The sequence below is a fragment of the Apium graveolens genome, chromosome 2 (genome assembly GCF_009905375.1).
Source record: "Apium graveolens cultivar Ventura chromosome 2, ASM990537v1, whole genome shotgun sequence".
NCBI classification, from domain to species: Eukaryota; Viridiplantae; Streptophyta; class Magnoliopsida; order Apiales; family Apiaceae; genus Apium; species Apium graveolens.
In genome coordinates this window covers 53,789,651-53,807,021 of record NC_133648.1, presented here as the reverse complement: position 1 = coordinate 53,807,021, position 17,371 = coordinate 53,789,651, and the positions used below count along the sequence as shown (strand labels likewise).

At 34.2% G+C, this 17,371-nt stretch overlaps 3 protein-coding genes and 1 long non-coding RNA gene across 4 annotated transcripts; all 4 read left to right on the top strand.

Annotated features, from left to right (window-relative positions):
* Window positions 1-11,213: 11,213 nt before the first annotated feature.
* On the top strand, window positions 11,214-12,571 carry LOC141706106 (uncharacterized). Its single transcript, XR_012568635.1, has 3 exons — window positions 11,214-11,335; window positions 11,448-11,504; window positions 12,063-12,571. It is a non-coding gene; the product is annotated as an uncharacterized LOC141706106 (long non-coding RNA).
* A 12-nt stretch (window positions 12,572-12,583) lies between these two features.
* LOC141689735 (uncharacterized) lies at window positions 12,584-13,081 on the top strand. Its single transcript, XM_074494092.1, has one exon. The coding sequence runs from the start codon at window positions 12,584-12,586 to the stop codon at window positions 13,079-13,081; it is 498 nt and encodes a 165-aa protein (XP_074350193.1).
* Window positions 13,022-14,248, top strand: LOC141705939 (uncharacterized). Its single transcript, XM_074508798.1, has 4 exons — window positions 13,022-13,139; window positions 13,231-13,692; window positions 13,771-14,023; window positions 14,116-14,248. Exons 2-4 carry the CDS (start codon window positions 13,458-13,460, stop codon window positions 14,216-14,218), a joined length of 591 nt encoding a protein of 196 aa, XP_074364899.1. The 5' UTR covers window positions 13,022-13,139; window positions 13,231-13,457; the 3' UTR covers window positions 14,219-14,248.
* An 875-nt stretch (window positions 14,249-15,123) lies between these two features.
* LOC141689724 (uncharacterized) lies at window positions 15,124-16,840 on the top strand. Its single transcript, XM_074494085.1, has 4 exons — window positions 15,124-15,217; window positions 15,312-15,439; window positions 15,529-16,153; window positions 16,389-16,840. Exons 1-4 carry the CDS (start codon window positions 15,124-15,126, stop codon window positions 16,838-16,840), a joined length of 1,299 nt encoding a protein of 432 aa, XP_074350186.1.
* The last annotated feature ends 531 nt before the right edge of the window (window positions 16,841-17,371 follow it).

Genomic DNA, 17,371 nt, shown 5'->3' with positions numbered 1-17,371 from the left:
TTCATGCATGAGTTCACCTCTACTGTTTTTGTGCTAATTTTATGCATCTTTTGAAATTCTATTTTACAGAGGCTTCTCAGTGTAAGTGAGTCACGACTGTTTATTAGAATTTATGCTATTATCAGAGTATTTCTCCAGTAATCATAGAGTGTGAAAAGTCACCAAGAAAATATTTTGCTTTTCTAATGCATATTTACTTAATACCAGCAATGCACTTGGGTCGTCCCTTTCACATTTTTACTCTAGATCTCAAAGGAGTACCTGATATTATTCTTTGATTATTGTTCTTCTTCTTTTGATAAGTGAGGTTTATCAGCACTTAGTACATTCAGCAGTTTTACTAGAATCAGAACTTAAACAGATGAGTAGCATTATTCTAATTTGTGACTTAGTAATAAGATATACAAAGTAAACTTAACTAAGCTCAGTTATCAGAATTTGCTTGTGTCATAAGATTTCCACAGAAATAACTACTTCTTTCATGGGATCATTTGTTTATTGAAGACTAGTAGGTCAGTATCTAGCACAGTTATCCTCATAGGATAGAAGAGTTACTGAAACAGACATATCACTTATCAGAGTTTAGACACATATATCAGACAACAGTCAGTACTTGAAGACATTTATCAATTAATGCACAGAATATACAAAGAGATTAATTCTGTAAATACTGATCATAAAGTCTGATAACATAGAACAAGTTTAAGCAGATTTAGAGAAAGAACCTGAAATCATTCCAAGTTCATTTACCAATTTTGAAAAGGTAGCTTCACACAGTGGTTTTGTGAAGATATCTGCTACTTGTTGATCTGTGGGAACAAAATGCAATTCCACTGTACCTTCATCCACATGTTCCCTGATGAAATGGTACCTGATGCTGATGTGCTTTGTCATAGAGTGTTGAACTGGATTACCTGTCATAGCAATAGCACTTTGATTATCACAGTAAATAGGGATTTTGAAATATGTTAACCCATAATCCAGTAACTGATTCTTCATCCAGAGAATCTGTGCACAGCAGCTTCCTGCAGCAATATACTCTGCTTCTGCAGTTGATGTGGAAATTGACTTTTGTTTCTTGCTATACCACGAAACCAATCTGCCTCCAAGAAATTGGCAGCTTCCACTTGTGCTTTTCCTGTCAATTTTGCAACCTGCAAAATCTGCATCTGAGTAACCTATTAATTTAAAATCTGATTCTCTAGGATACCATAATCCTAGATCAGCTGTTCCTTTAAGATACTTAAAGATTCTTTTTACAGCTGTTAAGTGAGGTTCTCTTGGATCTGCTTGAAATCTTGCACAAAGACAGGTAGCAAACATGATATCTGGTCTACTAGCAGTTAGATAGAGAAGTGAGCCAATCATACCTCTGTAATCAGTAATATCTACTGAATTACCAGTATCCTTATCCAGTTTTGTTGCAGTGGCCATGGGAGTGGATGCACTTGAACAGTCTTGCATTCCAAATTTTTTCAGCAAGTTTCTGGTGTACTTAGATTGACAAATAAAAGTTCCTTCTTCACTCTGCTTGACTTGAAGGCCCAGAAAATAACTAAGTTCTCCCATCATACTCATCCGATATCTTGACTGCATTAGATTGGCAAACTTTTTGCAAAGTTTGTCATTTGGAGACCCAAAAATGATATCATCAACATAAATCTGGATCAAAAGTAAGTCCTTGCCATGGTTGAGATAGAACAATGTTTTGTCAATAGTTCCTCTGTTGAATCCACTTTCCAGAAGAAACTGAGCTAAAGTCTCATACCATGCTCTAGGAGCTTGCTTAAGTCCATAAAGTGCTTTATCAAGCCTGTAGACATAATCTGGATGTTTGGAATCTACAAAGCCTGGAGGTTGTTCAACATATACTTCCTCTTCCAATTCTCCATTGAGAAAAGCACTTTTCACATCCATTTGAAAGACAGTAAACTTTTTGTGAGCAGCATAAGCCATGAATATCCTTATGGCTTCTAACCTAGCAACTGGAGCAAATGTTTCATCATAGTCAATTCCCTCCTGTTGAGAATATCCTTTTGCAACCAGCCTTGCCTTGTTCCTTACAATTATGCCATCACTGTCAGTTTTGTTTCTGAATACCCACTTTGTACCAACAACCGATCTATTCTTGGGTCTTGGCACTAAGGTCCAGACTTTGTTTCTTTCAAATTCATTCAACTCTTCCTGCATTGCTTGCACCCAATCAGCATCTTGAAGAGCTTCTTCCACTTTCTTTGGCTCAGACTGAGAGAGAAAAGAATTGTAAAGACATTCATTCGAAGTACCTGTTCTAGTTCTGACACCTGCCTCAGGATTTCCAATTATTAAATCAGGTGTATGTGATTTTGTCCACTTCCTTGCAGATGGAAGATTTTCTCTAGAACTGGATGCTCCCCCATAATTCATGCTGTCTTCGATTTCATTTTCTGATGCTCCCCCTGAAACTATGCTCTCTGAGTTGGATCCTTCAGTATTTAGATTTTCAGCACTGTCAGTACTTGGCTTATCAGAACTTGACGAATCAGAATTTGACGAGCCAGATGTATGTTCTGATGCTTCTTGAGATGTGATAAAATCTTGAGTATGCTCCCCCTGCAATGGTGCATCTTCCTTTGACATAGTCACCACAGTTTCAATAACATCAGAGTTTAATCCATCAGAATTTACAGTATCAGGACTTAGACTGTCAGGACTTGAGGTATCAGAATATGAATCTTCATTTTCAAATCTCAGCTTATTATGATCAATGCAATCTTCAAGTCCAGTGATCTTCTTGTCATCAAAAGAGACATTGATAGATTCCATGACCACTTTTGTTCTCAAATTATAGACTCTGAAGGCTTTTGTAGAAAGTGGATATCCTACAAAGATTCCCTCATCAGCTTTTAGATCAAACTTGGATAGCTGTTCAGGATGAGTCTTGAGAACAAAACACTTACATCCAAATACATGAAAGTATTTGAGATTTGGCTTCTTGTTCTTCACCATCTCATATGGTGTTTTTCCATGCTTGTTAATGAGTGTTGCATTTTGAGTAAAACAAGCAGTCTGCACAGCTTCAGCCCAGAAATAGGTTGGAAGCTTTGCTTCTTCAAGCATTGTTCGTGCAGCTTCAATTAGAGTTCTATTCTTCCTTTCAACAACTCCATTTTGCTGTGGAGTTCCAGGAGCAGAAAATTCCTGCTTTATTCCATGATTTTTGCAGAACTCTTCCATTTTCAAATTCTTGAATTCAGTGCCATTATCACTCCTCAAAATTTTCACAGAATCTTTGATCAATTTATCCAGATGTTTGACATGATCAATCAGGATAGATGCAGTTTCACTTTTTGTGTGCAAGAAATACACCCATGTGTATCTGGTGAACTCATCTACTATGACCAACGCATATTTCTTCTTTGCAATAGACATGACATTCACTGGACCAAATAGATCAACATGAAGTAGATAGTAAGGCTCAAGAATTGATGATTCAGTCTTGCTCTTGAACGAAGATTTTCTTTGTTTAGCCTTCTGACATGAGTCACAAAGACCATCAGGAACAAACACTGATTTTGGCAGTCCTCTCACAAGATCTTTCTTGATCAGTTCATTTATCTTGTTGAAGTTTAAATGAGAGAGTTTCTTGTGCCAATTCCAGCTTTCTTCAGTTGAGGCTCTACTCACTAAACATATTGCAGAACCATCAGAACTTGTTGAAAGCTTAGCTTCATAAATGTTACCACGCCTGAATCCCTTCAGAACAATTTTTCCTTTAGATTTACTAACTATTTCACAATGTTCTGCAAAGAAATCAACATGATAACCTCTGTCACAGATTTGACTTATACTCAGTAAGTTGTGTTTAAGTCCTGAGACCAGAGCTACATCTTTAATAATGACATTCCCAAGATTGATATTGCCATATCCCAAGGTTTTTCCAATGTTGCCATCTCCATAAGAAACACTTGGGCCAGCTTTCTCCACAAAGTCTGATAGCAGGGCCTTATTTCCAGTCATATGTCCTGAACATCCACTGTCCAGAACTAGAATATTTTTCCTGTTGCCCTGCAATCAAAAAGACCACTAATTATTAGTTTTAAGGACCCAGACTTGCTTGGATCCTTTGGCCTTTTTAGGTTTGTTAACATTTGCAGCGGATTTAACATCAGATTTTATGTTAACAGTTTTCTTATCAGACCTTATACTAGAAGGAACAACAGAAACTTTCTTTAAAGAAGGTTTTATTTGATAATAATCATAGTACAAACTATGATATTCCTTACAAGTATAAATGGAATGCCATAAACTACCACAATGAAAACAAGGATTTTGTGGTTTGTATCTAACAGACTGACTCTTAACTCCTGACTTTGTAGATAAGGAGTTAATATTCTTATTCTTCCTGCAAAAAGAAGCCAGATGGTTAGAACTTCCACAGTTATGACATGCTTTCCTAGGAGCATCAGGAACAGATTTATAGTTATTGCTTTTATTCACACCTTCCTTTCCATTCCTGTTTTTCCTAGGTGATTTTACCTTGTTTGCATCCTTAACATCTTTCAGCTTATGCTTAAGCTGCTTCTTCGTCATTAAGCCTATGTTAACTTCAGCTGTCTTTTCCTGTTTTAGTTTGTCAGAAGCTAATTCCTTTTTAACTTCTGATTTCTCATTTTCGGATTTTTCAGTTACAAACTTAACAGGTTTTAACTTCGGCTTTTGCTTATCAACAGGCTTAATTTCTACAGTTCCTTTTTCATTTACTCCATAGCCTAAACCCTCTTTCCAGTTTCCACTGCTTAGCAAATTTTGAGTTGTTTTGCCAGAGTTAGTCCAAGTTCTGATAATCTCTCTCTCCTTTTCTAACTCAGTTTTTAGAGATTCATTCATTTTTAGCACTTCATCCCTAATATAAAAAGCATTATCTCTATCCTGCTGAGTTTGATGAAACATGACTAACTCTTTTTCTAAGAAATCATTTTTTTTCTTAAAAGCAAGATTTTCAGAAGTTAATCTTTCACATGTTAAAGTTTGATCTCTATAACTAACAAACATGGTTTTAAGATATCTTCTCAACTCATCAATATCATCAGTATGAAAAGCATAAGTAGTCTGAGGTACCTTTGTTTCAGCAGCTTCAGAACTGCTCTCAGAACTTGATTTATCAGCATTTGCCATCAATGCATAGTTCTCCTCACTTTCAGAGTCTGAGGTGTCTGTCCAGCTTTTCTGCTTTGTGACAAGAGCTTTGCCTTTGTCATTCTTGGTCTTCTTGCAATCAGGAGATATGTGGCCTTTCTCACCACAATTATAACATTTAACATTAGCGTAATCTCCTCTGTCAGACTTTCCTCCTTTTCCTTCAGATCTTCTGAAATTCTTCTTATCAGAACTTATGCCTTTCCTGGAAAACATCTTTCCCTTCCTGAACTTCCTGTATGCAATCTTTGTGATTCCTTTCACCATAAGAGCACACAGCTTCATCATCTCCTCATCAGCATCAGTTTCAGGCAAGCTTTCAGAATCTGAGTCATCATCACTCTCAGAACTTGATGACTCAGTATCAGATTTTATGATAAGAGCTTTACCCTTATCTTTCTTTGAGGAAGGTGGTTTGGGGGATTCCTCTTCAACCTTGAGAGCAACTGTCCTTGACTTTCCTCCTTTTCTCTTGCTTCTTTGTTCCATCTCAAGTTCATGGGTCTTGAGCATTCCATAGATTTCATCAAGAGTTGTTTCATCAAGATTGTAGTTGTCTCTTATTGTTGTTGCCTTCAAATCCCAACATTCAGGAAGAGCTAACAGGAATTTGAGGTTTGTATCTTCAAGATCATACTCCTTATTTACTAATGACAAGTCATTCAAGAGTTTGACAAATCTATCATATACATCAGTCAATGACTCATTAGTCCTAGAGTCAAAGTGTTCATACTCTTGAGTGAGTATTGTCTTCCTGTTCTTCTTAACTGTTTCAGTTCCTTGACACCTTGTCTCCAGTGCATCCCATATCTCCTTAGCAGTCTTGCAGTTGATTACCCTGTTTGACATTACATTATCAATGGCACTATGCAATAAGTGACGTACCTTGGCATCCTTAGCAATAGATGCTATATCTTCAGCAGTGTAATCAGTCTTTTCCTTTGGTACGGTCATTGCTGCTTCACCTGCAACTACAACAGCGAGCTTGGTAGGTTTGTGAGGCCCTTCCCTGATTCTATCAAGGTATTCTGGATCTTTTACTTCCAGAAACATGGTCATCCTTACCTTCCATATGGGATATTCAGATGGTCTCAATATGGGAACTCTGATAGTCTCATATCGACTCTGAGTTGATATCTTTGATGATTCCTCAGTTTTGGTAGGCTTAGTTGGAGTTTCTGTGTCAGACATGATTGTGTTTGGATCTTTAACTGTATGTGTGTTAACAGATAGCTCTGATACCACTTGTTAGGTCACACTTTCACTGTAGAGGGGGTGAATACAGTGTTTATTACAATCAAATCAAACTTCAAGAACTTATGTAACAGAAAACAAACTTTATTTAAACAATAAACTCTGTTACAATCTGGAACTGTTATCTCTCAGTGATGAACAAAATATCACGAGAGCTTCTAGAGTTATAATAAATAATATTCTCGATAATGATAACACCTCTAGTGTAAACTCTATTTCTGTGTTTATATACTACACAGTTACAAGATATTCGCTAATTGATATGGAATATAATTCTGCTTCCTAAAATATATCAATCAGATATCTTCTATTCCAAGTATTCCATTCTTCACGGAATTCCTTCTTCATGCATATCTCTTCTTATGTTTATCTTGATCTTCTTAACTTTAATCAGCTACTGTCCTTATCTGATCGTCCTTCAGCACTTAAGTTCTGATATCTATCTCCTGATAACATAAGTACTGATATCCCTTAAGTTCTGACTTCCAGTACCTTAAGTTCTGACTTCCAGTATAAGTACTGATCAGTTAAGTACTGATTTGTTCTGTTCAAATAAGATCTGAAATCTAAACATAAAACATATTAGCCATGACATTATCAAATATATCTAACAGTTTTCTTCTCTGCTACAATAGATCACTGAAGTGTTACATTTGGTTATCCATTGTAATGCTTATATACGTAACGCCCCTTGATGTTATAGTAGACCTAATTTAACATTTTTTGGGCGTATTATAACACCATTTAGGCATTACAATAGCCCACTTATGGCGTAGTTCCCAATATGAGCAGTCAAACCAACTTCCTATCATAATTCGAACATTAATTTGCTTAAAGAGTGCCCAACGATGCGGCCTAGTCACAAAGGCCCAAGGCTCGGTTAGGACTTCGAACTTCACGGATAAGGAAACTTCCCGGCTGATGGATATCCCATCCGCTACCGCTATTTTCGTTGATCGTAACCGCATGTATATCCATGGCTTACGATAAATGTTCAAGCACATCCTTGCCCCCGATGAGGATAACCCATTAGACTACAGGACAAGTTATCCTAAGCATGAGAGAGCTTCTCCGTGGCTCCTCTTTTTCACCTGTGTACTTTTTTATATTTCATTCACTTCCCAGTTTAGATGTGGGAGCAACCTCCTTACTAATCCTTCATAAATAATAATTATTCAACTTGCATTGCGGAGCAGCCACCCTATGTGGCTTTATAACATGGGACGTGCCCTGAAGGGTCCGGGGACATTTCTCTAGAGCCCCGGTCATTCCTTGCTTCTTGATAGCTTTATTCTTTCTCCTTTAGCTTAAAACACCTTTTATGGACTGCTTCGTCAATACTTGTTTTTCATCTTCACCTTTTGTTATAGCGGCCGTCGTAACTTTCTTGTCGTAACGGCCATCGTAACATTATTGTCGTAGCGACCGTCGCACGCCTCATTTAATATGACATAAATCTTTATGTAGAACTTCAGCGTTGCAACTCCTCATCATTGATAGTCATCGTAAATGGCAGCCATACAAGGTTAGATCTGTATAAAGCGCGCTAGCCCTGTATAAAGCGCGTTTTCCGGAGCTCATCCTTCTTCTTCCTTGACGACGATCCATCAATTTTCTCGAAAATCCGATAAAATATATATGATAATTTATGACATAACAGATATATACGTTGGCGCCTATTTTTTTGAGAATAATTGGATAAGTTTACAGGATTCGGATAATTTGAGAATATCATAAATCTGGTAATTGCAGTTGTAGTATGTAAGTCATTTCCTAAAATTCAATGCAACTAGAAACATTAGGGTTACCTTATTTTATTTTATATATTACAAACCAAATATTGTAACCTATTTTGTTTCCCCAAGTTGTGGGGCTTTGTCACAAGTAACCAAACAAGATCATTATTAATCATTTTTCTCTCCTGTTAACTCAATTGAAGGTTGATAAGAGCAAGTTTAACCTCTATTTATATTCTTAAATTTAAATATAAGGAATGAGATCAAAAGACTCCAACAATATTATGGTAGCAAATTATTAATAACATCATTTCACTAATTATTTATTGGGGACATCTTAATTTTTAAGGATGTTTTAACTAATATTTTATAATATAATTATAAAACCCATTATGTATAGTATTTTAATTGAAAAATTGAAAAAATGAGTTTCTAATATTTAAATATTGAATAAAATAGGTTATAAGAACTATTGTTGAAGATAAAATTACTTATCTACGACGTTATGACGTAGGAGCCAAAATTTTAATATTTTATTTAATAATTATGCTAAAAGCAAGTCCAATGCAACATTTAAAATAGTTATAGCTCTTATTATAGTTTGACACCAAAATATGTTTATTGGTATTAAAATAGAACTTTAAGTCTAATGTTAGTTGCATTTTGTATCCAAAAAATTTCTAATTTAATTAGTTTCTGTCTCTCTCCCAACATTTATATAAAGTTCACCACTATACATGTCATTTATGATTACATGATGATGTAGTATAAATGCATAAATGCGTCATTTATTTCAAATTTAAAATCAAGTGTACATTGTGCATATTTGTACTCAATGATAAAACCTCTTTGAAGTTACAAGTTTTAAATATTTAATTTTAAATTATAAAATAACATTACTTATTTTAAAAGAATGTTGGAATTGCTTAAATACCCCGTGTCATCAATTTTTTTTATAATGTGGTTTAGAGCAAAAGTTATGCAATTAAAATAAGTACTGTCTTTTCTGGAAAAGTAGGACTAGGGCTGAGCATAAATTAGCCAAACCGACCGAAACCGCCCAATCCAAACCGTCCAAACCGAATTTTACGGTTTACTAACGGTTCGGTTCGGTTTTGGATTGACATTTTAAAAACCGAATTTTTTCGGTTTGGTTTCGGTTTTTACCTCCAAACCAACCGAAATAACCAAACCGAACCGAACCGCATATTTAGAATGAAATAATAATATGCATATATTAGTAATGTGCAATTAATAATAAATTTACAATTAATAACATATGTGTAAACTAAAACATATAAAAGAACTAATCTTAATATTTTATTCTAAGATATTAATATTTATGTATGTGTTATATTTTCATTATTTTTATTCAATAAAAGTATGAGAGTTGTTCGCATCTTTCTCGTCTTCTTACCTTTTTTAATGTCTCAAAGTCATAATATTTATATAATCATTTTGAATATGATTATAATAAAAAATATAATTCTATAATATGAAACAAACTTTCGAGTCTTATTTACAAGTTCAAGTTTAATTTAATTTTTAACTTTGTTTTATAGAAATAATGGTTAAAACCGAAACCAAACCGAACCGAACCGTTTTAAACGGATTGGTTTGGTTTGGTTTTTTCACATAACGGTCTGGTTTCGGATTGGACTTTAAGGAAACCGCTAACTTCGGTTTGGTTCGGTTTGGACTCTCCAAACCGCCCAAACCGACCGATACTCACCCCTAAGTAGGACCATTGTTTTGTCATATTTCTCAGAAAAACAACTCCACTCTAGAGAGTCGAGAGTAGAGAAAGTGATAATCCACAATCAATATATATCTTAAATCCTGGATCCTTTTTTCACACAATGACACCTACTACCCCTCCTATTTTCTCTTGTAAAAAGGGCAAGGTGGTACTTTCCTTCCACCAGTGATGTAATAATGATGTCAGTATTATGTCACAAATCATAAATAATTCAGTATTCACAGCTGTATACCATTAAATCTCTTCTCCCTTTTCAAACTTCTTCCGTAAGTTTATCAATTCAAATTTGTTCTCCATTATTCTATTGCATATTCAATTAGATTTTTTCATCATAAACAATTCATCGTGTTTATTCAATCATCTTCAATAACAATCATTTCTGATTTGCTCCTTATTGCAGATTTGTGGTCCTTCGTTTTTTTTCAATAATAAATTTCAAATTTATTTTAACATCCAGCTTTTGTATACGATTTGGGCTTCACATACATCATTGGAGTCAAAGTTTGTATCTACGGAGAAGGATATGGTTGGTGTACTGAAGAGTTTCCTCTATTTTTCTGTATAACATGTGAGATTAATATTGTATATGTTATTTGTTTAGGATAAGGAGAATTGTAATGCTGGGCATGTGAATTGTAGTGGGAACATGCAATCTCAGGTGTTGCAGGCATATGGTATGTCCATTTATGATTTGGGCATTTGTACATCTACTATCTTTAGTATAATGTAGTCATTAGAGGCTGTTGTTATTGTGTTCAGATAGTTACAATTAAATTTTGCCGCGAAAAAGGGGTCGACCTAGAAAAGTGTTAGAACCAGCAAGTGAAGATGTGTTGTTGAAGGAAAATCATTGTGAGTATTTGGGATATTGTTTGTTTAATAAAGTTTATGACTTATGTTGTATGCTGATTGTTCTTTCTTTTTCATATTTAGGTACATCTGATTTTGCAGTGGTATGTCTTCATGTTACCATATATTTTGCAGTGGTATGTCTTCATATTATTACATGTTTGCATTCAATGTGTTGCAGAATCAATACAATGATATCCATGGAGATATACCACGAAAAAGGGGAAGATCAAGAAAAGATATTACTGTAGAAAATATTGCAGGTAGACAGGAGTTTACATAATTGCGAGGGCTTGATGATATTTTCAGTTATGTATGTTTTTATTAAGATTTTTGATTTATCTCACATGATGTTAGAAATTGTTTTACTTAAATATATGTAGGTGTCAAAGATTTACAGTTCACAAGAAAGCGTGGTAGACCTAAAAAATATGATGATTTTGTTCTACTTGATTAGTTGATCCACAAACACCTGGAAGACCAAGAAAATATTCAATTGACTCTTCAAATACTCCTCAATCTATTGTAAAAAATTATAGTGGCAATGGAAGTAATTCAGGTGAATTTCTTACTATATGTAATATACAAGGTAGAATCTTCATAATGATATATGTAGTGATGTCCTTAGTATTATGATGCATGTGTAATCTTAATAAAATTTTGTATTGTAGGTGCTCATTTCAACAGTTTTTACCATACTCCATTATTGGATATTACGAATGTACAAGGTAAAGGAAATATGTACACTTAAGAATTTTGATTTCAAATTTTGTACGCATGATTAGATTGTTGATTGTTGAGATTTTGTACTTATGATGAGATTGTTGATTGTGCCGCTATATTTTTTATTTATCGCTGAGTAGGGAAATGTCCTCCAAAACAAAACCACGGAAGGCCACTGAAATATGTTGAACACTTTGTTGTTTCAGCTGATTCCATAATTTTAAATCCCACAAACCAGAAGAATAAATCAAAGAGTGAAAAGGGAATGTATAATGCCAGTCCTCGTGATCTGAATGTAGAATTTCAGAGATCTACTCCATGTGAATGTATTGTAATTACCTCCGAAACCAGAAATTTAACTTTATGTGTAAAAATAATAAATTGAATGAAATTATTTTATATTTGTGCAAATTATGGAGGAAGTTCAAAGCAAACGGATGTAGTTGATGACTAGAACCAGCGTAATTAAGATGACTATGAAAATTTTGGTAATATTTAAGTACCTATGTGTTATACATTTTTTATGAAATGTTATCTAAATGTTTATGATGTTGTATATGCAGATGAAATGCAGAATAATAATTTTTGGGACTGTGACATCGAAGACGACTTTGATAGTGCTGAATTGTTTTATGAATTTGCTGAATGTGATGGTACTGAGGAAGATCATCAACCGAGTAATCTAAGTCATTATGGTGCAGATGCTATTGACCTAAAAAGTTTGCCACTATGCCCTGAATACAATAGTCTTGGTCCTCCCACGATAAAATATAAATTTTGCAATGCACTGATGTGGAATGAGGAACATGTAAACAAGAGAAATGTTAATGCAGATCCTTTATTTTCTATTTGTTGTTGCAAAGGACAAGTTACACTTCCAAAGATACAACCAACGCTGGAGTAATTACATGAATTGTACCATGATCCAGTACGAGGTCCTAAATTTTTGCAAAATATCCGTGCATACAACCCCATGGTATGTATGACTTCTAATGGTGCCCAGATTGATCATTCAGTCAATAAATCAAAGGGACCATGGGTTTATAGAATTCTTGGAATGCACTACCATCAGTATGGTACTTTGATGCCTAATAATTCAAGAACTCCAAATTTTTGTCAGCTATATGTTTATGACACACAGAATGAAATAGAGAATCGACTCAAAGTTGTTGGTCAGGTGAATGGGAATTCTATTGATCGAGATGTATTGCAGGGAATTCTTAACATGCTTGATGAAGTTAATCCTCTGGTTAAAAAGTTTCGTATGGCTCGAGATCGGTTTGAAGAAGATAAAATTGTTGATTTGAAGATGTTCATGAAGGTTCACCATTCTGAAAGTGGACGTGAAAATAGTATGAGTAATGGTGATGAAGTTGCTACATTGATAGTTGGTGATCCCACTTATACGTGTGGAAAGCGTGACATTCTAATACATAATAAAGTACTTGGTTTGGAGCGAATAAGTGATTTGCATCCTTTAATGATGTCATTACAGTATCCTTTGTTATTCCCGCGTGGCGAAGATGGGTTCCATGAAAAGATTAAATATTCCAGTCAGAATAAAGTTGAAGGAAAGAAATGAGAGTATGTGTCTATTAAAGAATTCTACTCATACCAGTTTCAGGTCAGGCCAGATGAAGGTAAATATTTATTTCAACCCTTTTGACCATAAATATGAATTTTGTTTATCAAATGTTGTTTGAAAACATAAATTAATGTTAAAATTTGCAGGCCAGACATTGAGGTATGGAGGGAGATTGTTCCAACAATTTGTTGTTGATGCTTTCTCTTCTGTTGAACAGTCTAGACTTATTTGGTTATCCCTCAATCAAGATAAGTTGAGAAGTGAACTTTATCATAATCTACGTGACATTGTCTCAAAAGATGATTTGGTTGCACCATCTTCTGTTGGTAAAGGATATGTTCTTCCTTCTTCTTTCGTTGGTTCAGCGCGATACATGCAACAATATTTTATGGACTCTCTAGCTATATGTCGTGAAATTGGTTATCCTGCTATTTTTTTGATAATGACGTGTAACTCACAGTGGGTTGAGATTCAAGAAATGTTAAAACATGTTCCTTCAAAACAGCCCCAAGACAATCCTGATTTATTGGCTAGAGTTTTCAAGTTGAAACTTGATCAGCTATATGATGATATTAAAAACAAAAATTGCTTTGGAAAATGTATTTCAGGTATATTTTGTTTAATTTAGTGAGTGCGGTTGATTACTATTCTATTTTCTCTCATTTATTTTTTTTGCAAATCTGTAGTGATGTATGTTGTAGAATATCAGAAAAGAGGCCTCCCACATGCTCATATATTGGTATGGCTTGATAAGAAATCATTGTCTTTTCTCCATTCCAACATTGACAAGTTTGTCAGTGCTGAAATTCCTGACTATAAGAAGGATCCGTATGGATACGCCACTGTAAAACAATTTATGATGCATGGCCCGTGTGGTGCTGGCCATGAAAAATCTCCTTGCATGAAAGGTGGCAGATGTAGCAAGAATTTTCCTAAAAAGTAAGATTATTAAATTAATACATTCATATATTATTGTCATATCTCTTTCACATCAATACAATAACTAAATGTATTATTTTTTTTTATATTAGGTATTGTTCAACTACCATTTTTGATGATTGTGGTTTCCCAGTTTATAAAAGAAGAAAGACAAGATATACAGTAAAATGTCGAGGAGAAAATTTGGATAACTAGTGGGTGGTGCCATATAACCGTAATTTATTAGTCCGGTACCAATGTCACATCAATATTGAGATTTGTAACCATGGACTGTGTATCAAGTATTTATTCAAATATTGTTTAAAGGGTTCTGACAGGGCTACTGTTTTGATGAAATCATCTTCAAATCAGGATAGTAATGGCCAGCCTGTAAGAAAAGCAAGAAATGAAATTAAAATATACTTAGATGGAAGGTTTGTATTGTATTTTTAAAGTGTATTCAACATTTAAGATTATTGTCACTGATATATATTTGACTCTTTTTATCTTCAGGTATGTGTGTGGTCCTGAAGCGTGCCACAGGATATTTGGCTTTGATATTCACCATAGAAGTGTTCCTGTTGAGCGTCTTTCTTTCCATCTTCCTAATCAGAAGAGTGTATCATTTAAAGAAACTGACAATCTGAAGAAAGTATGTGAGAGAGCTGAACAAAAAAATTCAAAGTTGGAAGCATTTTTTGAACTCTGTAAACATGATTCTAATGCCAGACAATATACATATCACGAAGTTCCAAAGTATTATGTCTGGAATTCAGAGAACTCAGCTTGGATAATGAGAAAGAGAGGATTAATGTATGGAAGAATGTACAATTCTCACTACAGCGCTGGTGAAATGTGGTACCTTCGAATGTTATTATCAAGAGTTCGTGGTCCTACATGTTACACAGATTTGCGTACTGTTGGGAATATAACATATTCTACTTTTCAGGAAGCATGTTTTGCATTGGGACTGCTTAATGATGATAAGGAATGACATGAAGCATTTTTAGAAAATTCCAGTACTGCATTTCCTATTCAGTTGCGACATATGTGTTGTTCATATCATAACTAATTGTAATGTTCCCGACATTCGGAAACTTTGGAACAGTCATTGGGAACCTATGTCAGATGATATATTGAGGAAACGGAGGGAACTAACAGGTGTTCCTTCATTGACATTGACACAAGAAGAACTTAAATATTATACTCTTGCAGGTAAATATCTTTATTTTTAGTAATGTAGTTCTATTTTTTAAAAACAAATCATTGAGTATAACATATAAATTTTTCTCTGTTTTATATTGAACAGAGATTGAGATTCTACTTAATTCGATAGGGAAGTCTCTTCAATACTTTCCTTCAATTCCAATGCCTCCTGCTTCTTATTTAGAGAGAAACAGAAATCGGCTTATTGTTGAGGAGACGAGTTATGACATAGTAGAAATGTGTCGTGAGCACAACAAATTATTTTTCCAGTTGAATGAAGAACAGATGAATGTCTATCATGCAATTCTTGATTCAATCAGTACGAAAGTCGGCGGTATTTTTTTGTGTATGGAAGTGGCGGATGTGGGAAAACTTTTTTGTGGAATACAATTATTACAAAGTTACGTTCTGATCGGAAAATTATGTTGCCGGTTGCTTCATCTGGAATAGCTGCTACTTTGTTGCCTGGTGGTAGGACTGCTCATTCTCGATTCAAGATACTTTTGAAATTGGATGATACAAGTATGTGTTCAATTGCCCAAAATTCTGATATTGCGGAATTATTGAAGCGGACAAGTCTAATTATATGGGATGAAGCTCTAATGCAAGGAAGGTATGCATTTGAATGTTTAGATCGTACTCTTCGTGATATCATGAAATATGTATCTGTAGATAGGGGTGAGAAACCATTTGGTGGTATTACCATGTTATTGGGTGGTGATTTCAGGCAAATATTACCAGTTGTTCCAAAAGGTTCTAGGAGTGATATTGTAGGTGCCTCTATTACGTCATCTCCTTTGTGGTGTCAATGTAAATTGTTTAAGTTAGTAAGAAATATGAGATTAAATGTTGGTAATACTGATGAAGAGAAAATACGGAGGAATAAATTCTGTCAGTGGGTTTTGGATATTGGTGATGGGAAGGCAGGAAATGTTGTAGATAGTTGTACAAAATCTGACTTTACGATTGATGTTCCTCCAGAATTTTGCATATTATCTGATTCTGCAACAATTGATGATTTAATTAAATATACATATCCTGATTTGGAGATAAATTTTATGGACCTTATATATCTTAAAAAAAGAGCCATATTGACTCCTAGGAATAAAGTTGTCGATCATGTCAATAAGTTGATTCTTGAAAAAAATTCCTGGAGAGTGTTATTCCTACAAAAGTGCAGATTCTGTGAGGACTGTTACTAATGATGATGATGATGATTTGAGTGCAACATTCCCTGTAGAGTACCTGAACTCGATAAAGGTACCTGGCCTTCCACCTCATGATTTAGTTTTGAAAGAAGGACTTGTGGTAATGCTGCTTAGGAATATGAATCAAAGTTTAGGTCTCTGCAATGGAACACGAATGATCGTACGTAAATGCCTGAAGCATACCATTCTTTGCGAGATTATGACTGGGCAATTTGGTGGAGTTAGGCACATCATCCCTCGCATTAAACTGTGCCCAACTGATACAACCCTTCCTTTCAATCTCATTCGAGTCCAGTTCCCCGTTCAAGTTTGTTTTGCCATGACCATCAATAAGTCTCAAGGCCAGTCACTAGACCATGTTGGTTTGTATCTTCCAGAATCTGTTTTCTGTCATGGACAGTATTATGTAGCTGTCATTCTTTGAACCAAAACATTATTTACATGATATTGTAATTAATTAATTTTAGAGATCAATATTATTGTTAGTAGATCACAATGAAAATTTTATATATGAATATTTGAAGTTTAATATGGAAATCCATTAATAACTACTATAAAGATATTTAATTTAAGTTAAATACAAAAAAAATTACTACAATTTAATTTGAAAAGGATCATAAATTTCGTTTTACCAATAAATTATTATTTTCATAATAATGCAATTATTTGATTTTACTAATTGAAATCACTATATGTACATGATAACGAAACTAAATTTAAATATGAGTTTTAAATATTTTTAAAAAATGTGTTATTTTGTTGAACATAAGATGGAATGTATACAAAATCTGTAATCTTACAATAAAAAATTTAGAATTTTACCTTCCATTCAATTAAATTACTATAATAATATGGCATATATTTTTTTTTTGCAAATAAATTATTTTTTCATAATATTATAATTATATAATTTTACTATTTTCAATCACTATATGTAGATCATAATGAATTTAAA

What these genes read in the sequence shown, in the direction of transcription:
- LOC141689735 (XM_074494092.1), top strand. Translation starts at nt 12,584, where the DNA reads ATGCCTAATAATTCAAGAACTCCAAATTTTTGTCAGCTATATGTTTAT.
- LOC141705939 (XM_074508798.1), top strand. Translation starts at nt 13,458, where the DNA reads ATGCAACAATATTTTATGGACTCTCTAGCTATATGTCGTGAAATTGGT. An exon ending in CTTTGGAAAATGTATTTCAG is followed by an intron (nt 13,693 to 13,770) that starts GTATATTTTGTT and finishes GCAAATCTGTAG; the next exon opens with TGATGTATGTTGTAGAATAT. An exon ending in AGCAAGAATTTTCCTAAAAA is followed by an intron (nt 14,024 to 14,115) that starts GTAAGATTATTA and finishes TTTTTATATTAG; the next exon opens with GTATTGTTCAACTACCATTT.
- LOC141689724 (XM_074494085.1), top strand. Translation starts at nt 15,124, where the DNA reads ATGTCAGATGATATATTGAGGAAACGGAGGGAACTAACAGGTGTTCCT. An exon ending in AGGAGACGAGTTATGACATA is followed by an intron (nt 15,440 to 15,528) that starts GTAGAAATGTGT and finishes TGATTCAATCAG; the next exon opens with TACGAAAGTCGGCGGTATTT. An exon ending in AGGAAATGTTGTAGATAGTT is followed by an intron (nt 16,154 to 16,388) that starts GTACAAAATCTG and finishes ACAAAAGTGCAG; the next exon opens with ATTCTGTGAGGACTGTTACT.